The sequence below is a fragment of the Hibiscus syriacus genome, unplaced genomic scaffold, assembly GCF_006381635.1.
Source record: "Hibiscus syriacus cultivar Baekdansim isolate YM2019G1 unplaced genomic scaffold, ASM638163v2 tig00002756_pilon, whole genome shotgun sequence".
Classification (NCBI taxonomy): Eukaryota; Viridiplantae; Streptophyta; class Magnoliopsida; order Malvales; family Malvaceae; genus Hibiscus; species Hibiscus syriacus.
This window is the reverse complement of record NW_024061942.1, coordinates 1-23,844: the sequence shown is the minus strand read 5'-3', so window position 1 is coordinate 23,844 and position 23,844 is coordinate 1. Positions and strand designations below refer to the sequence as shown.

Sequence of the window (23,844 nt, the reverse complement as noted above, 5' to 3'; positions counted from 1 at the left end):
TGGGTCAAGCTTCCTACAAGCTAAGAAATTAAACCAATGGCCATCTCGGGTTAGCCCAATACTTCTAACCTGGGATTCGGGGCATTACAAAATTACTTATCGTTAATATTTAATGGAAGTGTTGACATGACAGTTTAAAAAATTGATAAAATCACACATCTAGTCCTTGTTACTTTTATATTCTATTAAATTTGTGACATGTGACATCATTTAATTGGAGGAAAATTAATTGAAAGGAAGAAGTTGTTGAAGGGATTTGAATTTGGATATTCAGGAGGATAAGACATGCTTTTACCACTAGCCCAACAGTCGTATTTGGTTAAAGTCTTACAAATATGTTATTTATCTTGCATTAAATATAATGTAAAATAAATAAAAACAAAATTAACAATAAAAAAGAATCAGACCTTGACTTATTAGAGAATATACTAACACCGAAATTACTGAAGTAAATTTAATTATAGATTTATTAATAAATACACTTCATATATATTTTAAATCATCCAATCATACCATTATAATTGTCATGACACATGTCACCAATGACATGTGGTGCATATGATTAGGATTGTAAATGAAACGAGATAGATTACGAGTTATTTGAGATTGACTTAGTTAAAGCTCGATAAATATTCAACTTGAGTTTGAGCTCGAGTTCGACTTGAGTTTTTAACAAGCCGAAATTAGCTACTTGATACTCGATTCGAAAAGCCCGTGAGGAGCTCGAAATTATAATATACTAAGATTTTATTTTTAAAAAATAAATTATTAATAATATTTGATTTTTTAAAAAAAAGTGCAATACAAGGTTTTCATGTATTTAAGGTTCAGGTTCGAGCTTGAGTTTGAGGCTTCAATCGAATAAGTTTAAGATTTTTTCCCATTTCAAGCATTTTCGAGCTTGAGTTCGAGTCGAGCTTGAAAATTTTAGGCTCACGAGTTTTCGAGCTGAATCGAGCTCCATTTCAAAGTTTTTGAGTCGAGTCGAGCTTAGCAATACTTGAGCTCGACTCGGCTCGGCTCATTTAGCCCTACATATGATTAAAGAATTAAATAGATTAAATTAATTTAAAATTATGATCAATTTGATATAATATGTAAGTATTAGCCATACCAATTTTGTTAACTTTCGTGCCAATACTTCCGTTAAATGTTAATAACAAGTGGTTTAATTGATATCATTTAAACAATTAAGTGACCTGATCGAGAAAGATAAAAGATTGATGATCAAGATGAAAAAACAATAGTTACGTGGTCTTACACATAGATTACCCTTTATTTTTAACGAATAAAATTTCAATCCAATTTCGAAATTTCTAATTCCGAGTAAAAATAAATTGTGTTAATTAATTAAAACATGGATTTTGAAAATCAATCATCAAGAGACGTAACTAGAAGAAGGCATTTAGTTCCCAAGCGTTGTCTAGAACTCTCTAGCTTCTTCACCTTCTTTCCATTTTTCTTATTTTTCACCACCTTTCTACTCTCATCTCGAATTTTCTTCTTCTTCTTCTGTTTTCCACCATCCCTCGTATATGTATATATACACAACCCTGTCTCCCCTGTTTCATATCCGATTTCATCAAAGCAATTTGATATATACAAGAAAGCGCTCTCAAAAAACTTCCCCAAAACTAACTGTTCTTCTTCTTCTTCTTCTTGCGTATTTCTTTCTGGTTTTTGTTTTCAAGTTTTAATGGCGGCCAAAACTGAAGGCAAGGCAATTGGGATTGATCTCGGGACGACATACAGTTGTGTTGGGGTATGGCAGAATGATCGAGTGGAGATTATTGCCAACGACCAAGGCAACCGAACAACGCCGTCCTACGTCGCTTTCACCGACACAGAGCGGCTAATCGGTGATGCAGCGAAAAACCAAGTCGCCATGAACCCTCATAACACCGTTTTCGACGCCAAACGTCTCATCGGTCGTCGATTCTCGGACTCATCGGTGCAAGCCGACATGAAGCATTGGCCTTTCAGGGTCGTTCCCGGTCCCGACGATAAGCCGATGATCGTGGTTAACTACAAAGGAGAAGAGAAACAGTTCTCTGCCGAAGAGATTTCTTCCATGGTGCTGGTCAAGATGAAGGAGGTTGCCGAGGCTTACTTGGGGCAAACCATTAAAAACGCTGTCATCACCGTGCCAGCTTATTTTAACGACTCGCAAAGGCAGGCCACGAAAGACGCCGGATCCATTTCGGGGCTTAATGTAATGAGGATTATCAATGAACCGACGGCTGCTGCGATTGCTTACGGTCTTGACAAGAAGGCGTCGAGGTCCGGCGAGAAGAACGTCTTGATTTTCGATCTGGGAGGCGGTACTTTCGATGTTTCGTTGTTGACAATTGAGGAAGGTATATTTGAAGTTAAGGCAACTGCCGGGGATACTCATCTGGGCGGCGAAGACTTCGACAACAGGCTTGTTAATCATTTCGTTCAAGAGTTCAAGAGGAAACATAAGAAGGATATTAGTAGCAACGCAAGGGCTTTGAGGAGGCTGAGGACTGCATGCGAGAGGGCGAAGAGGACACTTTCGTCCACTGCTCAAACAACCATTGAAATCGATTCACTCTGTGAGGGTATTGATTTCTATTCAACTATTACAAGAGCAAGGTTCGAGGAATTGAACATGGATTTGTTCAGGAAATGTATGGAACCCGTCGAGAAATGTCTTCGGGACTCCAAAATCGACAAGGGTCAAGTTGATGAGGTTGTTCTCGTTGGTGGGTCGACAAGGATTCCCAAAGTTCAGCAACTTCTGCAAGATTTCTTCAACGGGAAGGAGCTTTGCAAGAGTATAAACCCCGATGAGGCCGTTGCATATGGCGCTGCAGTCCAGGCCGCTATTCTGAGCGGTGAAGGGAACGAAAAAGTCCAAGATTTGCTTCTTCTTGATGTTACCCCTCTCAGCCTTGGGCTTGAAACTGCTGGTGGAGTGATGACAGTCCTGATCCCAAGGAACACGACCATTCCCACCAAGAAAGAGCAGATTTTCTCGACGTACTCCGATAATCAGCCCGGGGTTTTGATTCAAGTTTACGAAGGTGAAAGGGCTCGAACCAGGGACAACAATTTGCTCGGTAAGTTCGAGCTATCAGGGATCCTACCGGCACCGAGAGGGGTGCCTCAAATCAATGTCTGTTTCGACATTGATGCGAATGGTATTTGAACGTATCTGCCGAAGACAAGACTGCTGGAGTGAAGAACAAGATAACTATTACAAATGATAAGGGAAGATTGAGCAAAGAGGAGATTGAAAGAATGGTGCAAGAGGCAGAGAGGTACAAGGCAGAAGACGAGGAAGTGAAGAAGAAGGTGGAGGCCAAGAATGGGCTCGAGAATTACGCTTACAATATGAGGAACACTGTGAAGGACGACAAGTTTTCCGGTAAACTAGACCCGGCTGACAAACAGAAGATTGAGAAAGCCATTGATGAGGCAATCGAGTGGCTTGATGCCAACCAATGGCAGAAGTTGATGAATTTGAGGACAAGTTGAAGGAATTGGAGGGGATATGCAATCCAATTATTGCAAAGATGTATCAAGGTGCTGGTGGTGGAGATGTGCCTATGGGTGGTGGTGCTGATATGCCTAATGGCAGTGGAAGCGGTGGTGCTGGACCCAAGATTGAGGAAGTGGATTAAATTTAAGTCTCATCAATAGGATTTGGGATTGGCCTGCGATATAAGATGAGCTGCTGTTGTGTCTATTTACCTTATGTTTCTAATCTTTGCTTTGGTTTGTGTAATGAATGCCCTATGTGAGGCTGTACTTGATATGCATACAACAATCATGTAATAAAAAAACAGAATCTTCAATCTCCCATCATTTTTATGCAACTTTCATCTCATTATACCCTTTTGTCTTCAATAGAAATTTCTTAACTGTATATAATTTTTCTTCTCGATATAATATAAATGACATTTAGTTACTATATATAACCACATTTTCCTCGAAGAGAATGAGGAAAATATAGTATTTAAAAGAGTTCAGATTCAGTTTACATAAAGTCAAATCCAGAAAACTAAAATCAAGTATGGCGATCTTTTCACAATCTTGGTATTTGTTAGAGCTATGAATGCAAGTATATAATCAGCAGCAGAGAGGTGAAGAGAATAATTTCTTCTTGTGCAACACAGACAAACCATTTGCGACTTAAAAAGTATGTTTCGACCCTACACAAATATGAGCTTTATTATTCAATTCTGAGGAGGGTACAATTCCCATAGCGCAACTGTCGTGTCTTCTGATGCAGAGGCCATCAGCTTGCAGTTGGTTGAAACGACACAGAGTTACACTGCAAAGAGCATAGATAATTTATTTCATGTTATTACAACACAGAATAATAAATGCAACCGAGGAATAGCATTGATAAAAACAAGAGTAATACATATACTATAGAGTTATAGGCAGATACATTAGAAACAAAATAAAATCCCACAATTTTAGTACCGTAGCATGGTGATATTTCAGGATTGCCAGAGGATTTCCTTTGCGATAATTGTATATTCTAACTCTGCCACCATCAAACAAATACACAGTTAACAGCAGAGTAACAAACCCTTGCTGCATACCTACCAAATACAATGAGCAGCATGCAAGTGGTTATCTCCAATCTATTTGACATTGTGACATATACTTCTGAGGACAAATATGGAACTACAACTTACTTCGACTCGAGTCAAAACTAGTTAAGAGGCACAATATAGTTTCGTAATCCAATTTCTAAGGATGACAAATTAGGTTGACTAGAAGCTTGGAAACCTACTTAAAGGAAATTTATAATCCATGTTGTCTTATTTCCAGTTGTTCAATGACTGGAAAAGAATTGGATGCCATCAAATTCAGATTGAACCAAAAAACTCATCGAGGAAATCAAAGCAAGGACTCTTCCTTGTAAAGATAAATTACACAGTTCAATTACTGAACAACAGATTATACCTGGGGCAACTAAGATTCCATATTATATCCAACAATTTGGATTCACTTTGAGAATGGAAGTCCAAAGAACATCCCAAATATAGATGATTCAAGAATTATAAAAATAACAAATAACAAGGAAAAATGATGCAAGGGGGATACAAACCTATGGTCCCAGCCAGCAGTAGCAGCAATTTTACAATCAGGCCGGATTGAGGTGCTGGATATGCCCGGACGTTCTAAACTAATTTCTTTCTTAACAACACATGAACCCTACAACAAGAATAACAGAATAAGAAACATAAGAGAATAATATTTATTCATCCAATGTGACTCGACATTACTGGACATCCAGTTACTAAACAAATTCAAAAGGGCTTCTGATTTTATGTTGTTAGCAACCAGATTAAAAGTAACCAGTTCAAGGGAGGTTTAAATAATGTGGAATGAACTTAAAATTCAATGCAATTACCGTGGGATAATCTAAATTGTAGAATAAGATCTTGTCATCTGCTGCCCCTGAGATACCTCCATTGCATGATCCATCAACGGATAAACTTAGAACTGTGCACAGAACAAGAATAAAACGTATTTAATGTAGAAGAAGGAACTAGAAAATGAAAAGAAGAAAAAGAAACTATAAAACAAAAAGAAAAAGAAAGATAAAGCCCAACACAGTGGAGTCCCCGTATTCTGAGTGGCACACCTGGCTCTGAGTGGAACTTCACAGAAGTTACAGGAATCACAGGCTTACGTATATCCCACCACAGAATGGAACCATCCTCGTAACTAGTACATCAAACAACTCCATAAGCAGATAGCTATTGGTCTATTCCAGAAGTCACCACCATATCAAAATCTCTAATTGAATTGTCATTCGGAACACTGTTCCACAATTTTAAGGAGAATAAATCTTAAACAACAAATCTTATACTTCTACTTCTTGAGAGTGATAGTAGAAAAACAAGGTGTTGGAGACAACTCCAGTGCAGTGGAGAGCGATAGTGGAGACACATACCCTGCCAAGACATTAAGAAAGCCTTCTGATCTGGGTGGCAAAAATGATTGAACTGCCATGCACATTCCTGCCCGAAAAGCAAACATAATTTAAACTTTTAAACACCGTGAGAATCAACAAGCGCAATGGTACCAATAAAAACGACATTAAAAAAACATAACTCATATATCATTATTCTCAAATACAGACATGCCATTGTGTTCCTAAACGGGAAAAAAACTACTAGACCCAATCCCATTATAAGATATTTCATCATGGCACTGACCAATTAGCCAAATGTTTGGTATCTTAGAGCTGATTTATCATAGAAAAAATTGCAATGTTCAGTCATAAGTAATGGATCAGAAATCAACCTCTCTGCTTAATAGAAAAACTGGAAGAACCAGCAGAATCATCTTGAGGTAGCCGTATGGTCCTTTCACCTGTATTGAGATCCCAAAGCTCAACCTCAACATATGAACACATGGAAACAGTCAGTAATAGGATACCCCAAATAAGCAGAAAGAAATCAAGAGTATATTGAATAGAAAAATAAATTCAAAGGCAGCATATTGACCTCAGAAGACTGTTCTCCTGCAATAGCCACAAACTTAAGTCCTTCAACAGATGTTTCTTCTGTTTCTTCTGTCAATCCAACTTGCAATGGATCTAGTTGGATACCAATGAAATTTTAGAAAAATCAACAAGCCATCAATGTGTAAATGTGCTGGGAAACATAGTAAAAAAGAGCAGTGGCAAGAGAAATTAATGGTAATTTTGCCAGTTAAAAACTACTAGCTCCGCACAATACGTCAAAAGTAGGGTAGTCTAAGCACACACAAAGATGTATCTCGAATCAAGCCCCATTATGAGTTATAGAAAAGGTGTATTTCAAGAACCCATCCTCCCAGTTTAGGTTACTGCTTAACACAAAAAGACCAAACTTGCAATATCTTTAACAAGGTAACCAAAAGAATTGATCCCAGAATATGTAGTAGGAGAAGTGGTTGCTTTGAAATTGCAAGTAGGAAGGTTTAAACAACAGTAAGAGATATAAAAGTGAAATATTGCTAGTCATTTCTATCATTTGTTTTCTACTTTCTAAGAGAGCACGTCCATTATCAGATAAGCAATGTCCTGATGATAAGTATTAACCGAAAAAAAGAGTGGTCATTAGAGTCCATTTCTGGATCTAGAAACTCATAGAGAATTAAACACCATGGAGTGAAGAATGGGTTGTTAACAACATTTACGTCTAGAAGTAGCCTGAAGCGCATAGACAAACCTTCAAAGGTGTTGGAACCCTCTTCTTTGTCTTTTTCCATCTTCCCTGTGCTATCATTGGGAAATTCTATATCAACTGTTTCACCATTCCCTTTACTTGTATGAGAAATAGGTTTCTTCACTAAAGAAAGCTTGCAAAAGTGGTAGGAATTTGTCCTGATTGTAAGTGAAGGTTCCCTGTTAAGAACCAAAATAGTAGCAAGGTGAAATTCAAAATTACAAATACAAACAGAAATTGCCGGCGGGTAGCATAGAACCAAATTAATAAATCATGAAGGAATTCTAGTGACCCCTAATTTGTTTCACATGCCCATGAAGCTCTGGTTAGCAAAAAATAAAGAAAACTTAATCAAAAGAAACTAGATAATAGATAGGGCAATCTAATCTCTTACAACATCAAGACAACGATTGACTGACTCAGTTCTCCATATTTTCAACTTTCAATAATTATTTACCAAAAAAAAAAGACACTTGAAAGGAAAAGACTTTGATCAGTTAATCTCCAAATTATTGTTGCCATTGGTCGACATACTTTCCAGTCAAACTTTACAAACAGTACGGATTGATAAACTTCATAGTTCATAGCATGGAAATTCAGGCATTTTATCAATAAAAAGGATTAGCCAACCATGTTTTCCTGTGATACTCAAACTGCTTCAAAGACCAATAAGCCAGAACATTAATACCATTTCAATGAATAACAAATTAACAATTATAAAGTGATTGATTACCTGGAGAGACCTCCCTCTTCTATGTCCCAACACTTGACCGTTCCATCCCTTCCCTGACTACACATGTTACAGACAGAGGAAAAAAGGACCGTTTAGCTTATAATTCCAGAAGCCATATATATACGAGGAAAACCACCTTATAATTTTGTTGTTCCCCAACCAAGAACTACAAGCAACAGCTATAATACCATGCGCAGCACTATGAGCCCTGCAAAGAAACAAAAACAATTAATCTGCCAAAGAAAGAGGAAAAATCATTGTCTTCAAAGTAACAGAGGTAAAAGGAAATGATAAATGAAAAGAATGACAACAAACCATGAAGATGATACCATGCGATTCTGAATCGTATCCCAAATCCGCAACTCACCATCTGAAGAGCTGAAAAATAGAACACCCTTTTATTTTGTGTGTTGAAACAAAAATAAAAGAGTGATTAAAAAAGGAAGTTGAGAAGCTGAGGGTCTACCCGGTGAATAAAATGGGTCTCGACGGATGGAAACAAGCATCCGAGACGGAAGCGCGATGGCCTCTTAGCACAGCCACCGGGTCAGGCGGTGGTTTCTTGCTCTTCAAGCTCATTTCTTTAACCAAATAGCGTATTACAACAGAGTAACCCTAATTAGCTAATATCTTGCAAATCATCATCTTTATTCAGGAAATTTCGAAAGTTATCCCAACGGAACCATTAAAATTTTAGTTTAGTATTAGCCTATCCAAACGTTTTTCGCTAGTCACGTTTAGCATTTAAATTAAGCCATAGACATCTTAATTTTATTTAAAAAATGCATAATTTCAATTAGTAACGCATTTTTATGAACAAAAGAAATTAGCTTTGATTGTAAACTGTGGCAAATGTTTGCTTTTATGAAATGAAATTGCCTATCAAAAGAAGAAAAAAGAAAAAGAAATTAGCTTTGAATTTTGATAAAGACTTACCTAATCCAAGTCAAGCTTTCACAGTAATGCAGTTGGGTGGAGAAGAGTTCTTAAGCTTATAGAGATTGCACAGAATCTGGTTATTCTCCTAAACACAACTATGTGTGTGAGAGATGGGCTGCAATAAGATTATTAGCAATATATAGACTTTATATTCTCTTAATTCTCTTTCTTTGTTAACTTTCTTTTCCCTTCAGTTTCCTTCTTTCTTAGCCACGATTCATCGAACGCTTGGTGAGCATCTGAAAACAGCAAATTCAGCCTTTCACCGTTGAAGGATAGCAGAGGAGCGGAGAGAGCTTCTATTTCACCGTTTTTTCATCTAACTGTTGATTTTTATTAGACCTCAAAACTCGGGAAATACTCAAGATAAGCTTAATATACACTTAAAAAAATGTGGTATCGTTTTATTATGGGTTAAAAAAAAGTGACGTCGGTTTATTATTGTTGTGTATAATAAAATTGGTAAAAATTACTGAAAATATCATTATTTTACCGGTTTTGTTATTATTGCATTTTATCAGGTAAAATATATCGGTTTTGTAATTGTTGTGTATAAAAAAATCGGTAAAAATTACCGAAAACGTCATTATTTTAACAAAACCGATAAAACGCTATCGATTTTGTTATTGTTGGGCATTTTATCGAAAATGTTAAAAAACATTGATGTTTTAGGTAGAAATAATAATGTTTTAGGTAATTTTTTCCGGTTTTATTATGCCCAACAATAACAAAACCGGTAAAAATAATATTTAATGATAAAATTAGTAAACACAAATTATACAAATTAATTTAATTTTTTAGTTTGTAAATTGTCACAATATAACTAATGAAAAAAAGGACACGATTTTTCTATTTAGATATTAGCTTTAATAAAAAAAAATTATATATAATTACAATATAATTTTAAAAAATAATCCTAATGAAGTGATGAAAAATAATCATAATTATAATATAACTATAAACATCAAATATAATAAAATAATATTATTTATTAAAAAAATAATATTATTATTTTTAAAATATTAGAATAATTTATTTAATATTATTTATGTCAATATTATTATTAAAATATTATATCTATAATTTTATAAATAAAAAAATTATGATTATTATATTTTATTAAAATAAAATTATTATAAATTATATTTATTATTTATTATAAGAATAATATTTCATTAATTGTATTATAATGAGAGAATAGTTAAACACATGCGTCGATACATTTTCTAAAAGTATCGACACATATGTTACATCGAAACCGATAATTATAATGTAATAGGTAAATTTACAATATAACCGGTATACAACAATAACAAAATCGGTAAAAATTACCAAAAACATCATTATTTTAACAAAACCGGCAAAGCGCTACCGATTTTGTTATTTTTTTACCGATTTTGTTATTGTTGGACATTTTACCGAAAATATTAAAAAACATTGATGTATTAGGTAGAAATAATAATGTTTTAGCTGATTTTTATCGGTTTTGTTATGCCCAAAAATAAACCGGTAACAATAGATTTTTTAATGATAAAATTAGTAAACACAAATTATACAAATTAATTTTAATTTTTTACTTGTAAGTTGCACAATATAACTAATGAAAAAAAGGACACATTATTTCTATATCGATATTAGCTTTCTAATAATAAAATAAGAAATAAAAAAAAAATATATAATTACAATATAATTTTAAAAAAAATCATAATGAAATGATGAAAAATAATCATAATTACAATATCATTAAATACAATAAAATAATATTATTTATTAACAAAATAATAATATTATTTTTCAAATATTAGAATAATTTATTTAATATTATTTATGTCAATATTATTATTAAAATATTATATCTATAATTTTATAAATAAAAAATTATGATTATTATATATTATTAAAATAAGATTATTATAAATTATAAATTATATTTATTATTTATTATAATAAAAATAATATATATTAATTATATTATAATGAGAGAATAGTTAAACATATGTGTCGATACATTTTCTAAAAGTATCGACACATATGTTACATCGAAACCGATAATTATAATGTAATAGGTAAATTTACAATAACCGGTATACAACAATAACAAAACCGGTAAAAATTACCGAAAACATCATTATTTTAACAAAATCGGTAAAGCGCTACTGATTTTATTATTTTTTTACCGGTTTTGTTATTGTTGGGCATTTTATCGGAAATGTTAAAAAACATTGATGTTTTAGGTAGAAATAATAATGTTTTAGGTAATTTTTACAGGTTTTGTTATGCCCAACAATAACAAAACCGGTAAAATAGACTTTTTAATGATAAAATTAGTAAACACAAATTATACAAATTAATTTTAATTTTTTAGTTTGTAAGTTGCCACAATATAACTAATGAAAAAAATGACACTATATTTCTATTTTGATATTAGCTTTCTAATAATAATAAAAAAAATTATATATAATTACAATATAATTTTTAAAAATAATCATAATGAAGTGATGAAAATAATCATAATTACAATATAATCATAATTACAATATAATTATAAACATTAAATACAATAAAATAATATTATTTATTAACAAAATAATAATATTATTTTGTTAAATATTAGAATAAATTATTTAATATTATTTATGTCAATATTATTATTAAAATATTATATCTATAATTTTATAAATAAAAAAATATGATTATTATATTTTATTTAAATAAAATTATTATAATTATATTTATTATTTATTATAATAAGAATAATATCTCATTAATTATATTATAATATGAGAATAATTAAACATATGTGTCGATACATTTTCTAAAGGTATCGACACATATGTTACATTGAAACCGATAATTATAATGTAATAGGTAAATTTATAATGTAACCGATATAAATATATCGGTTTTATGAGAGAATAGGTCAACAAAATGTATCAAAACAAATTTAAAAAGTGTCGATACATTTTGTCCAGAATGAATGTTAAACGAGCTGCACACATAAAGTGTCAATACATTTATTAAAAGCATCGATCCAAAAATATCGAAACCGATAATTACAATGTAATAGGTAAATTTACAATGTACCTAGTAGAAGTATATCGTTTTATGAGAAAATATGTCTACATAATGTATCGACATATTTTAAGTTTGTGTCGATACTTTTTTCCGAATGAATATCCAACGAGATGCACACATAAAGTGTCAATACATTTAAAATTGTATCGATCCCAAAAACATCGAAACTGATAATTATAATGTAATAGGTAAATTTAAATGTTACGATATAAATATACCGGTTTAGTTAAAAAATATGTCAATATAAGCGTTACCTATTACATTGTATAAGCGTATCTAATATGTTACTGTACTTGATAATATTTTCGATTAAATACTTATTTTATTATATAAGCGTTACCTAATATGTTATTGTACTTGATAATATTTCCGGTTAAATACCTATTTTATTATATAAGCGTTACCTATTACATTATATAAGCGCTACCTAATATGTTATTGTACTTGATAATATTTCCGGTTAAATACTTATTTTATTATATAAGCGCAACCTATTACATTATATAAGCGCTACTTAATATGTTGTTGTACTTGATAATATTTTCGATTGAATGATATAACATAATCAATATAAATTTTAACCGATCACTTATTTAATTATTCACGTTAATTTTTAGTCGTTTTTTAACCGCTGCACACGATACCTTCCCTCAAAACCCACATGAAGGGCTCCTTTTAGAAATTTCCGAGTTGAGCCAATAAGAAAAGCCTTATCTATAGCTATTTGAGGTGGTCCTTGTTTTGCTACCTTCAATTGTAACCCTCTCCCAATAGAGTTTAGAAAATAAAAAAATCAGAAATTGTAAACGCTCTCTGATCCGATTAATTAATCTAATCAAGAAAAAGTAAATGGCTTCAACATTCAGTGGCGATGAAACTGCTCCGTTCTTTGGTTTCCTCGGTGCTGCTGCTGCCCTCGTTTTCTCCTGTAATCAAATTAGATGATTGGTCTTCGTTAAAAATATGTTTTTTTCCTCTATCTTGTATCGCTGAGGATCTGTGTTGTTTGGGGTTTTGATCGGATGTTTCGCAGGTATGGGAGCCGCTTATGGGACCGCGAAAAGTGGGGTTGGTGTGGCGTCCATGGGTGTGATGAGGCCAGAACTGGTGATGAAGTCGATCGTCCCCGTGGTTATGGCTGGTGTTCTCGGTATTTATGGCTTGATTATTGCTGTTATCATTAGTACCGGAATTAACCCAAAGGCTAAATCTTATTACCTTTTCGATGGATACGCTCATCTCTCTTCTGGTCTCGCTTGCGGACTTGCTGGTCTTTCCGCTGGTATGGCTATTGGGATCGTGGGCGATGCTGGCGTTAGGTAATGCTTTTTATCTTCTAAACATTTTAGTTTATGTGTACTTGATTCATACTTCATGATCATACCAGTTTGTTGCATTTTCTCTATAGAAAATCGATATTATATTATATCTGGGGTTTTGATGTCAACCCTGCAAAGTAAGCCCTTTTTACTTGATTGTTTAGATTCAGCTTGGGAGAATTCTATGTAGGGTCTGCTGTATGACATGAATCGAATTGAGATGATGTAACGGATGTTATGATTGTTGAAAATGAATTTTATTTATGCATATTATTATTTCTATATATCCCCATATCCAAGTGCTGGACATGGGTACAGTGAAGAGTCCTAACAACATAGATTAGTGTTATATCGCTGTTGTATTATTGAACTACTATTGCTTTAGGCTTGAACTGAATTGAGATGTTGCGACAGTTCTTGTGATTGTTGGGAAGGAAAGATAATGTAATTTGAGAAATAAATCCCCTTAAACTAATGCTATATACTATTTTTCTTTTTGTGGCAGTTGATATTTACTAGTGCTGTTGTTGGTGATATGTTACTTTGCTTTTGCAAGTAGTATCACTTTGTAACTTCGTCTTAATTGTATATTTGTGTTACTTATTGAATTTTGTATAGCTAATGCAGAAATTTAGATGCTGTTAGGTACGTCGATTTATGATTGTTTGGGGAGGAACGATTAATGCTGTTTAAGAATTATTATTGTTTTTTTATCCCTTAAAGTAGTGTCATACTTCCGTCAGGTTAGTTCAGTGATTGTTTGTGCCAGTTACTTTATGGTTCGTTGTGTTACTTGGAACCTCGTCTTATTTTTTCAATTGGATTTTGCAGAGCCAATGCACAACAGCCAAAGCTATTTGTTGGGATGATCCTCATTCTTATCTTTGCTGAGGCATTGGCACTATATGGCTTGATTGTTGGCATTATTCTCTCTTCCAGAGCTGGTCAGTCGCGAGCCGAGTGATAAAGGCCTAATCAGTGACTCTTATGGATCCTTGAAGAGTTGTTCAATATATTCTTCTTTCTTTTGCTGGTATAGATAAGTTTTGCCCATAAAGTATTGTTCTACATAAAATTTATTGGCTGCCAGCCTTTGAGCTTTTCTAGAGATTGAGAAATCCGATGGGCTGATGATAGTAGATTAGATAAATATTAGTTAGTTGTTTCAATAAAATTTGTAAACATTGTTTCATTTGTGAAGTTGTGTGCTTGTGGATCTTGTTTAAACCCTGTAGACTTGTTGCTTGCATCTAGTTTCGTTTTTTCATTGTTTCTAAACGTTGAGTTTGGTGTGAATATGTTGAGCTCCTGGTATATCTGGACTTCATACGATAGCTTGCATTGCATGTCAAAAGATCTTACTGGATTGCGGGGATATAAGCTTAAAAATGCCCATGAAGTTCAATGACATGGATAGCGGTTTCTGCAATTTCATTTTTTGTTTCAGATTTCGAGTATGAAATTGAACATAACTGTGTGACCTAAGGCATACTTCCCAATAGCTACAGACTAATGATTAGATTTATGACAGTTTCATTTGATTTATGTAAATATATTGTTTAAGTCAACCCAAACATCCATAGCCAGCATAGGCTTGACACCTGTCGTCTTTTGGTCTGGGTACTTATACCATGAGGAAATGTTAAAAGGGGTTTCTCTTCTCTTTCTTTCTTTTTTCACTCTCATCTTCCTACTTATAGTTTTCATCTTCCACCATAGAAAATCATCCACCAATAATTATTACCTCACCGGTCATGATTATCTATCCAAGTTAAAAGAAGTGAATCATTGTTACCTCACCGATCCTGATTATCCATCCAAATAAAAAGAAGTGAATTACCAACCGTCAACAAGATCAAATTGTTCCAATCAACAATACCATTATTCACGAAGTATTAAGGCTTAATTTTAAGCTTTTTATATGTAGAGATTAGATCTCAAGCTTAATAGATATAATTGCAAGTTGCCTATATTGGGAAAATGTGGATATTATTATTATTATTATTATTGGTTTGAAGGGGTGTTTAGATGTCAGTTGCCAGAAGGGGTGGCTTAAAATATATATACATGTTCTTTTACCCTTTAAAACAGGTTTGATTAGATTTTTTTGAATATATATATATAATTTATCTAACATTGAATTTTAATTTAATCTCAATATACCCATCAAGTAATAAATCAAATGTTGTTCTCCCTAGAGGTTATGAGTTTTGTAGGGTGTGTGCATTATCAATTCAATTGATTTAAAAAATTATGAACAAATATTATCTTGTAATCACCTTAGACTATTTAAAAAAAATTTAACCTCAATGTATTTACAAGGTCATTATTAATAATTAAATAATAAAGTTATTCGATTTTTATTAATTTTAGTTTGTGTATTGATTTGCCATTAAATTTTCAAACACTAAATTTTATATTACATATTATTTTATTTTGTATAAATAATCATTAACTTTTTTTACAGTCATTGTCTGTTAATCTTCGTTAATTGTCTTTCGCGAAAAAGTCGATAAAAATTCATTTTAAAAGTTTAATATTCTAATATTCCGATCTTTTCCTACAGTCATCCAATCAAATTAATTTTGAGGTATGTTATTAATTTTCTCGAAAGGATGTTAATGTCTTTCACTATTTGAATTCTCAATCAAACACTTCTAACCCAGAGAAATGATAGATTTTGTGTGTTTAATTTCATGAGTTCTAAAGGGAATCGGAAAAACTTAAATTGAAGAGTGGTAAAAGAACGGTTTTCAGAATCGGACCGGTTAGCGAACCGGTCATGTTACCGGTTTACTGGTTCAACTGTAAAATCAAGTGAAACAAAATGATTCAAATTAAATACAACAAAATATTTAAGGTAAAACATATTAAATAATAAATATAATTATATAACTATAATTAAAAATAAATTTGGGGTTAAAAATCATAACAAAATGATATTGTTTGGTTTAATTTTTTTTAAAAACAATCCCACATGACTAAGAAACATAGAAGAGCATCCCAAAAGTCTAAAGAGAAAATATGAGAACAAAACAATCTCACATTGCTAAGAAACATAGAAGCGCATCACAACTAACTTCTATAAATAATAGAGGTAATTTGACATTCAAAATCATGGAGACTTTTGGTGAGCATTGAGTGAACTATTCTTTCACTTCAATCAAGCTCGAATTTTAGGCTTCAATCGAGCTTCTAATTTTTTTTTGAGTTCAAGCCTTTTTGAGTTCAAGTTTCAATATTATATTTCGAGTTTGAGTTGAACTTGATAATTTTTAGCTTGTGAGTTTGAGTTGAGTTGAGCTTACTTTTAAAGTTTTCAAGTTCGAGTCGAGCTCAGCAATACTCGAGTTCGACTTGGCTCGTTTAACAAACGACGTTGTTTGGTTTAATTTAAAAAAAAAAAATCCCGGTTTTTTTCCGGTTTTTAGCCAGTCCGGTTCGAACGGTTTAGCGGTTCTGGCCGGTTCACTAATAGCGATTCAACCGGTTTAGATTGAACTGGACTAAGTAACGGTTCCCGGTTGAACCGGCCAGTCCGGTCCGATTTTCAAAACAGAGGGTAAAAGACTGTAGGGTTGAGTGGTGAGAAGCAGACAACATATAAATATTGTAGGATCGATGAACATTGCATTATTCCTTGGGTTGTAAAGGAATGACATATACATATGCACACAGCCCAAATTTAGAGCTTGACAAAGGCAACTGCCTTCTCTCATATTCTTTATCATTGTCGACGGGCCCCCCCGGGGGGGGGGGTGGACAAAAGAAATGAAAAATGCTTTCATGGAATAAAAATATTTACGTAGCCGATACTGGAACACGGGTCTTTCGGGTGACAGCCGAATATCCTGGCCAACTAGAATACAACGGATTGTTGCCCAATGTTTTCTAAGAATTTATTAATTTCTAGTAGAGAGTGTCTCTGTACTGTATGTTTTCCGGTGGTATAATTCAGTTGTGGTATTTACTATACAAAAATTGTGGATTCAGTTCCTGTAGTTCAATTTGTCATCATTTGATCGTTTAATTTTACGATATCGTTCGCCAATCCAAATAGTTGAATATTTAGGTTAAAATGTTGGAGTAGATTTTTACCTTAAAAATACTTGTTTCAACACAAACAAATCTTATTTTAATCAAAACTGTTAATTATTTAGATTAATCAGCCCATGACTATTTATATATAAAATCATGGCAAATAAAGTACATGAACCAAATTCCGAATTAGAGCGCAGTAGAGTGACTGAAACCAGGGTTATGATATTTTCCCAAGTGCCATCTTATACGTTTCAGCTTAACACAGATGGCCTTTTCTCGAAACTTTACATTCTTATATCATCATTGTTGCATGATGAGGGGACTGATGGTGCAGCTTAAATTACAGGGCTTCGTTTGTTATATGAATATGCTCCACTAAAACAGGCCTACCCAAGGCGTTATTCAATCAACGTACAACGTGCTGCAGTGGAAGCAACTCTTGCAAAATCAACCTACTTGGTTTCAGTGATGTTCATCATGTATCAAGGCCATTAATTTATGCTTGGCAGTCGACGGTCGACACAAAAGACAACAATAATAAAATAATTTTTATATATAACAAATTGAATCCATTGCTAAAATTCTGGTCAACTTCGGATGAATTGAGAAGATTTCACCGAACATGACAATGTATCAACCTAGATAGTGTTGTGCTCTACTACCTTTTCTATAACAAAGAAGGAAGTTCTTCCAGCCGGTGGATCTTCGGGTTCTGGATCGGGGCAAGATGCTGAGTCCGACTACCTCCTTGGGTGCTTGACCCGGTTCCAAAAACCCCAACAACTTCGCCACTAGAGTTGCACTCTCTTTCACATGTCCCGTGTGTTGTAGAATTCGGGTTAATTTCCACCAATAATAATAAATTCACCTTGAAAACTATTATCCAGATGACTAGTGTGAAAACGATTGTACTAAAAATCACACCAAGGTAGATTCCCATGAAAGAGGAGGGGTCACAATGGTCCCTCTTAAAACCCACTTTCCTTAGACAGAACTACTAAGACAAGTAATTTTAATAGGACAATAATTAACAACTATACCCAACAATAGCTATTAAAAAGACATAAAGAGAACACCAATATTTAACGATGTTAGGCCAAAATTATGCCTACATCCTCGAACACTACTAAAATAATATTTCACAAATAGAGAAAATATTACAAAGAGAAAGAAAGAAACAAATAGCCTTTAATATAGAAGAAGGCTTATATTTGTGGGATACTTAACTAAGGAAGAGGATGGCTCTATTTATAACAAAAGAATTTCTCCTCCTCCTTATACACAACCAATGTGGGACTTTGACAAAAAAACCAACAAATCTCCACCTTGGCAAATTCCACACACATCTCTCAAAAATTCAATCTTCAGAGTGTCTGCAAATTCATCTTTCAATTTGTAACAATATTGACCAAGTCTAAACAATGTTTAAACTTGAAGTTACCACTTTTGTCAACATATCAGCAGGATTCTCAGTGGTCCGAATCTTCTGGATTATGACTCCACATTCTTCTAGAATCTCTCGTACAAAGTGATATCGAACATCGATGTGCTTCGTCTTGCATGGTAAACCTGGTTCTTTGCTAAATGAATAGCACTCTGACTGTCACAATGCACTTTGATGTGCTTCTGTTCCATTCCCAATTCACCAAGCAACCCTTGAAGCCAAATTGCCTCATTCACAGCCTCTGTAACTGCCATATACTCTGCCTCTGTAGTAGACAAAGCCATTGTTGACTGTAAGGTGGACTTCCAACTGACTGGTGCCTTTGCAAATGTAAACACATAACCAGTAGTTGATCGACGCTTGTCCAAATCACCTGCATAGTTTGAATCACAATACCCAACTACACACTGACCATTTGTTTGTCCTACTGAAAGACCAAACCAACATCTACGGTGTTCAGAATATATCGCAGAATCCATTTCACAGCTTGCCAATGCTCCTTTCCAGGATCATGCATATACCTGCTCACAACCCCAACTGCTGTGAAATATCGGGTCTCGTACACACCATTGCATACATCAAGCTACCAACAACACTTGCATACGGAACCTTTGACATGTATTCCCGTTCTGCATCATCCTTAGGTGACATGGATGCACTGAGCTTGAAATGAAGAGCAAGATGTGTACTAACTGGTTTTGACTTCTCATTCATGCCAAAACGTTTTAGTACCTTCCTCAGATATTCTTTCTGAGACAAACAAAGCCTCCCCAATTTCTTATCCCTTGATATCTCCATTCCTAGAATCTTATTCGCTTTATCAAGATCCTTCATCTCAAAACTCCTTGTTCAATTGAGTCTTTAGTTTCGCAATTTCTGTCTGATTCTTGGAAGCTATCAGCATATCATCAACATAAAGAAGAAGATATATATATGATCCGTCTTGTAGCTTACGTAAATACACACAATGATCATATTTGCTTCTTGTGTACTTCTACCCTATCATAAACTTATCAAATCGCTTGTACCACTGCCTTGGAGATTACTTCAATCCGTACAACGATTTTTCTAATTTGCACACCATCTCTTCTTTTTCAGCAACTTTGAATCCATCTGGCTGAGTCATATAGATTTCCTCATCCAAGTCTCCATGTAAAAATGTAGTTTTTACATCCATCTGAACTAGTTCCAAATCCAACTGTGCTACCAAAGCCAACAAAATTCTGATGGAGGAATGTTTTACAACTGGAGAAAATACTTCATTATAATCAACTCCCTCCGTTTGAGCGTAGCCTTTAGCCACCAATCTTGTTTTTTAGCGGATGTTATTCTTGTCAGGAAATCCATCTTTTTTTGCATATACCCACTTGCACCCAATTGCTTTCTTTCCCTTCGGAAGACTAGCTAGTTTACACGTTTGATTCTTTTGAAGGGATTGCATTTCTTCATTCATGGCGATCCTCCACTTTTTATGTTCTGAACTGTGGACTGCTTCATTAAAAGTGGCAAGAACGTCATCAATTGCAATTGGTGATGCAAAAGAGACCATATCAGCATAACGAGCAGGTTGTCTAATGGTCCTCTTTCCCTTTTTGAGTGCAATTGATTTATGTTGCTGTGGAGGTTCTTGGGTCTGAACCTCTTCTTCATCTGAATCTTCTTCTACCATAGGAGAGTCATCATCAGTTTCTTTACTGGCTGGGTTAATTATGCTTCCTTCAAACTCCACCTGTTTGGGAGTTCCATATGTCTGCTCCAATTTTTCTGAAGTCACCTTTCTCAACATGGTAGATTCATCAAAGGTAACATCCCTGCTGAAGATTATTTTCTTTGTTTCTGGACACCAAAGACGATAGTCTTTCACACCATAGGTGATCCCCATAAAGATCGCCTTCTTTGCTCTTGGATCCAACTTTGACTCCTTAACATGGTAGTATGCAGTGGAACCAAACACATGTAAGAAATCATAATCTGTAGCAGGTACTCCAAACCATTTCTCTAATGGTGTTTTACCACCAATAGTAGTCGATGGTAAGCGGTTGACAAGCATAGACCAAAGCCTCAGCCCAAAATGCTTTGCCTAACCCAGCATTAGACAACATACACTGAACCTTCTCCACTAATGTCCGGTTCATATGCTCTGCCACCCCATTCTGTTGTGGTGTAGATCTGACAGTGAAATGCCTGACAATACCTTCTTCTTCACAGACTTTCAGAAATGGATCATTTTTGTACTCTCCACCATTGTTCATATGGAGACATTTGTTTTTTCTCCATGTTTGAGTCTCCACCATCTTTTTCTATTTAAGGAAAAATCCTAGCACCTCATCCTTTGTCTTCATTGTATACACCCAAACTCTCCAGGAAAAATCATCAACAAAGGTGACATAATAGTGTGTTCCTCCCAATGAAGTTGTCTTGGAAGGCCCCCATACATCTGAATGAACATAATCCAAAATACATTTAGTATCATGGATTACCGTTCCAAATTTCACAATCGTCTTCTTCCCTTTGATGCAATGCTCACAAAAAGCTAATTTGTAAGCCCGAACACCCTTCAATAATCCTTGATCTATCAGCAATTTCAAGGATTTTTCACCAACATGCCTCAAGCGCATATGCCATAACCTGGTTGCTTCTGACTCCTGTTCATCAGTAGAAGCTGCCACTACTGTTGTCCCTACAATTGTACTACCCAGAAAGTAATACACATTGTTTCTTTTCATGATTCCCTTCATTATCACCAGTGCACCAGAGATAATCCTCATAATCCCATCTTTTGCCCTCACTTCTAAACCTTTTGACTCTAAGGTTCCCACAGAGATGAGATTTCTCATTAAATCTGGTACATAATGGACACCTGTTAAGGTTCTGATTGATCCATCCTGATTCCTCAAGTGAATTGAACCAATCCCAAGTGTGTTAAGAGGGGAATTATTTACTGTGTAGACAATTCCACCTTTTAGTTCTTTAAAATCAAAGAACCATTCTTTATTGGGGGTCATATGGTGGCTAAAAGCTGAATCTAACAACCATGAACTGGAACAGCTGGTTGATGGCGTAGCAGCGAATGCGAAATCTGAATCTGTATCATCATACTCGACCACATTTGATTCTGAGACAGCCTTTCCCTTTTCAAGTTTGCCTTTATTCTTTAGCCTGGGACATTCTTTCTTCCAGTGCCCTTTTTCTCGACAAAAGGCACATTCATCTTTGCTCAATCTGGACTTTGACTTTGATCTCCCTCTCATTCCTTTATTTTGACTCTTCGAATGACCTCTAACAACAAGAGCTTCTGCTTCGACACTTGTGTTTTCTTGTTTGTCTTTCTTTATCAATTCATAACTATACAAGACAACAGTTACTTCACTGAGAGACACATCAACCTTCCCATGAAGTAAAGTAGTTTCAAGATACTCAAACTCATCAGGAAGTGATCCCATCAACATCAGAGCTAGATCTTCGTCTTCAAAAGTCACGTTCATATTCATCATATCAGTCACCAGCTGATTAAAGCTAGTAATGTGATCATTCATAGTGGTCCCCTGGTACATAGTTGAAGCGAAACAATCTCTTTTTCATGTAGAGCTTGTTCTGACCGCTTTTCTTCAAAAATTTCTCCTCCAGTACCTTCCACAATTTACTTGCAGAAGTTTTCTTAGAAAATACATACTTCTGCTCTCTAGAAAGACACGATCGAATAGTACCACATGAAAAATCTATTGATCCTCTTCCATTCTTTCTCCTCAACATCATCTGGTTTCTCTCCTTCAATAGCAATGTCTAGACCCTGCTAAAATAGGGCATCTAGAACCTCACTTTGCCACATGCCGAAATGACCGGTGCCATAAAAAATCTCCACTGCAAATCTAACATTTGTCACAACATTTCTTGCGGATGTTTTTATGTCGTCTGCCATTTCTGCTACAAATTCTATTTAATAGCTGTCAATGCGGAATGCCAATTACATCAAGGAAATTTTTTTTCTGATGTGGAAGATCAACCTAAGCCGCAACCACAGAGCATACTAAAATAAACCAAGAGCTCTGATACCAATTGTTGTGGAATTCGGGTTAATTTCCACCAATAATAATAAATTCACCTTGAAAACTATTATCTAGGTGACTAGTGTGAAAACGATTATACTAAAAATCACACCAAGGTAGATTCTCAAGAAATAGGAGGGGTCACAATGGCCCCTCTTAAAACACACACTTTCCTTAGACAGAACTACCAAGACAAGTAATTTTAATATGACAATAATTAACAATAACTATACCCGACAATAGCTATTAAATAGACATAAAGAGAACACCAATATTTAACGAGGTTAGGCCAAAATTATGCCTACCTCCTCGAACACTACTAAAATAATATTTCACTAATAGAGGAAATATTACAAAGAGAAAGAAAGAATACAAATAGCCTTTAATATAGAAGAAGGCTTATATTTGTGGGATACTTAATTATGGAGGAGGATGACTCTATTTATAACAAAAGAATTTCCCCTCCTCCTTATACACAACCAATGTGGGACTTTGCCAAAAAAAACTAACACTGTGTCCTGCGTCTTTGACCATATAAGTTGCGACAGTTGTACGCTCCTTTGCTTGGTGTTTAATCCAATGCCCCACTGCTTGTACACTTCCTCTTTCTGCTTCTTCGACAACTTCTGTATTTGCTTGCACAACATTTTCCTCTCACGTACCAAATCTTTTGTACTCTCAACCACAAAAGTAATATTTCGTTTCAATTTAATCGGGTCTAAAGCTTCCTTGTTTCTAAGCTGCATATGCCTGTGGCTCAAACTTGCCCAGGTTTTAAAATTTAGATGTCTTAAGGTTCAGATGATTTTAGATTTAAATCATTTTCAATTTGAATTTGAGGATCAATTTTTTAGATTGGATTATTATAGTTTGGGGTCATTTTGGGTTGTCATTTCAAATTTGATCCATTTTTCATTTTGGTTTATGGCTCCATTTTTAAACATGGTCATTGTAGATATTGATCGGTTGGGATGTTCAACTTGTTTTCAATTTAGGTTTGAAGATTGGTTTTTTAGGTCAGGTCATTATGATTGCAAGTGGTTTT

General features: G+C 34.4%; 2 protein-coding genes and 1 pseudogene across 2 annotated transcripts; 2 read left to right on the top strand and 1 right to left on the bottom strand.

Moving 5' to 3' along the window:
• Window positions 1-1,485: 1,485 nt before the first annotated feature.
• On the top strand, window positions 1,486-19,796 carry LOC120148788 (annotated as a pseudogene).
• On the bottom strand, window positions 4,029-8,516 carry LOC120148797 (protein DECREASED SIZE EXCLUSION LIMIT 1-like). Its single transcript, XM_039161810.1, is given in 14 exon segments — window positions 4,029-4,276; window positions 4,279-4,300; window positions 4,456-4,519; window positions 5,090-5,196; window positions 5,396-5,487; window positions 5,630-5,712; window positions 5,942-6,008; window positions 6,295-6,388; window positions 6,498-6,589; window positions 7,206-7,381; window positions 7,936-7,992; window positions 8,072-8,143; window positions 8,251-8,313; window positions 8,402-8,516. Coding segments are annotated over 14 exon segments (1,176 nt in total). The 5' UTR covers window positions 8,515-8,516; the 3' UTR covers window positions 4,029-4,202.
• LOC120148809 (V-type proton ATPase subunit c2) lies at window positions 12,653-14,495 on the top strand. The gene is made up of 3 exons (XM_039161819.1): window positions 12,653-12,877; window positions 12,983-13,268; window positions 14,100-14,495. Exons 1-3 carry the CDS (start codon window positions 12,799-12,801, stop codon window positions 14,230-14,232), a joined length of 498 nt encoding a protein of 165 aa, XP_039017750.1. The 5' UTR covers window positions 12,653-12,798; the 3' UTR covers window positions 14,233-14,495.
• Window positions 19,797-23,844: the final 4,048 nt, after the last annotated feature.

Excerpts from the sequence above, each read along its gene's own strand:
- LOC120148809 (XM_039161819.1), top strand. The coding sequence starts at position 12,799 with ATGGCTTCAACATTCAGTGGCGATGAAACTGCTCCGTTCTTTGGTTTC. Across the intron at positions 12,878-12,982 it reads TGCTGCCCTCGTTTTCTCCT|GTATGGGAGCCGCTTATGGG; the intron begins GTAATCAAATTA and ends GATGTTTCGCAG. Across the intron at positions 13,269-14,099 it reads GTGGGCGATGCTGGCGTTAG|AGCCAATGCACAACAGCCAA; the intron begins GTAATGCTTTTT and ends TGGATTTTGCAG.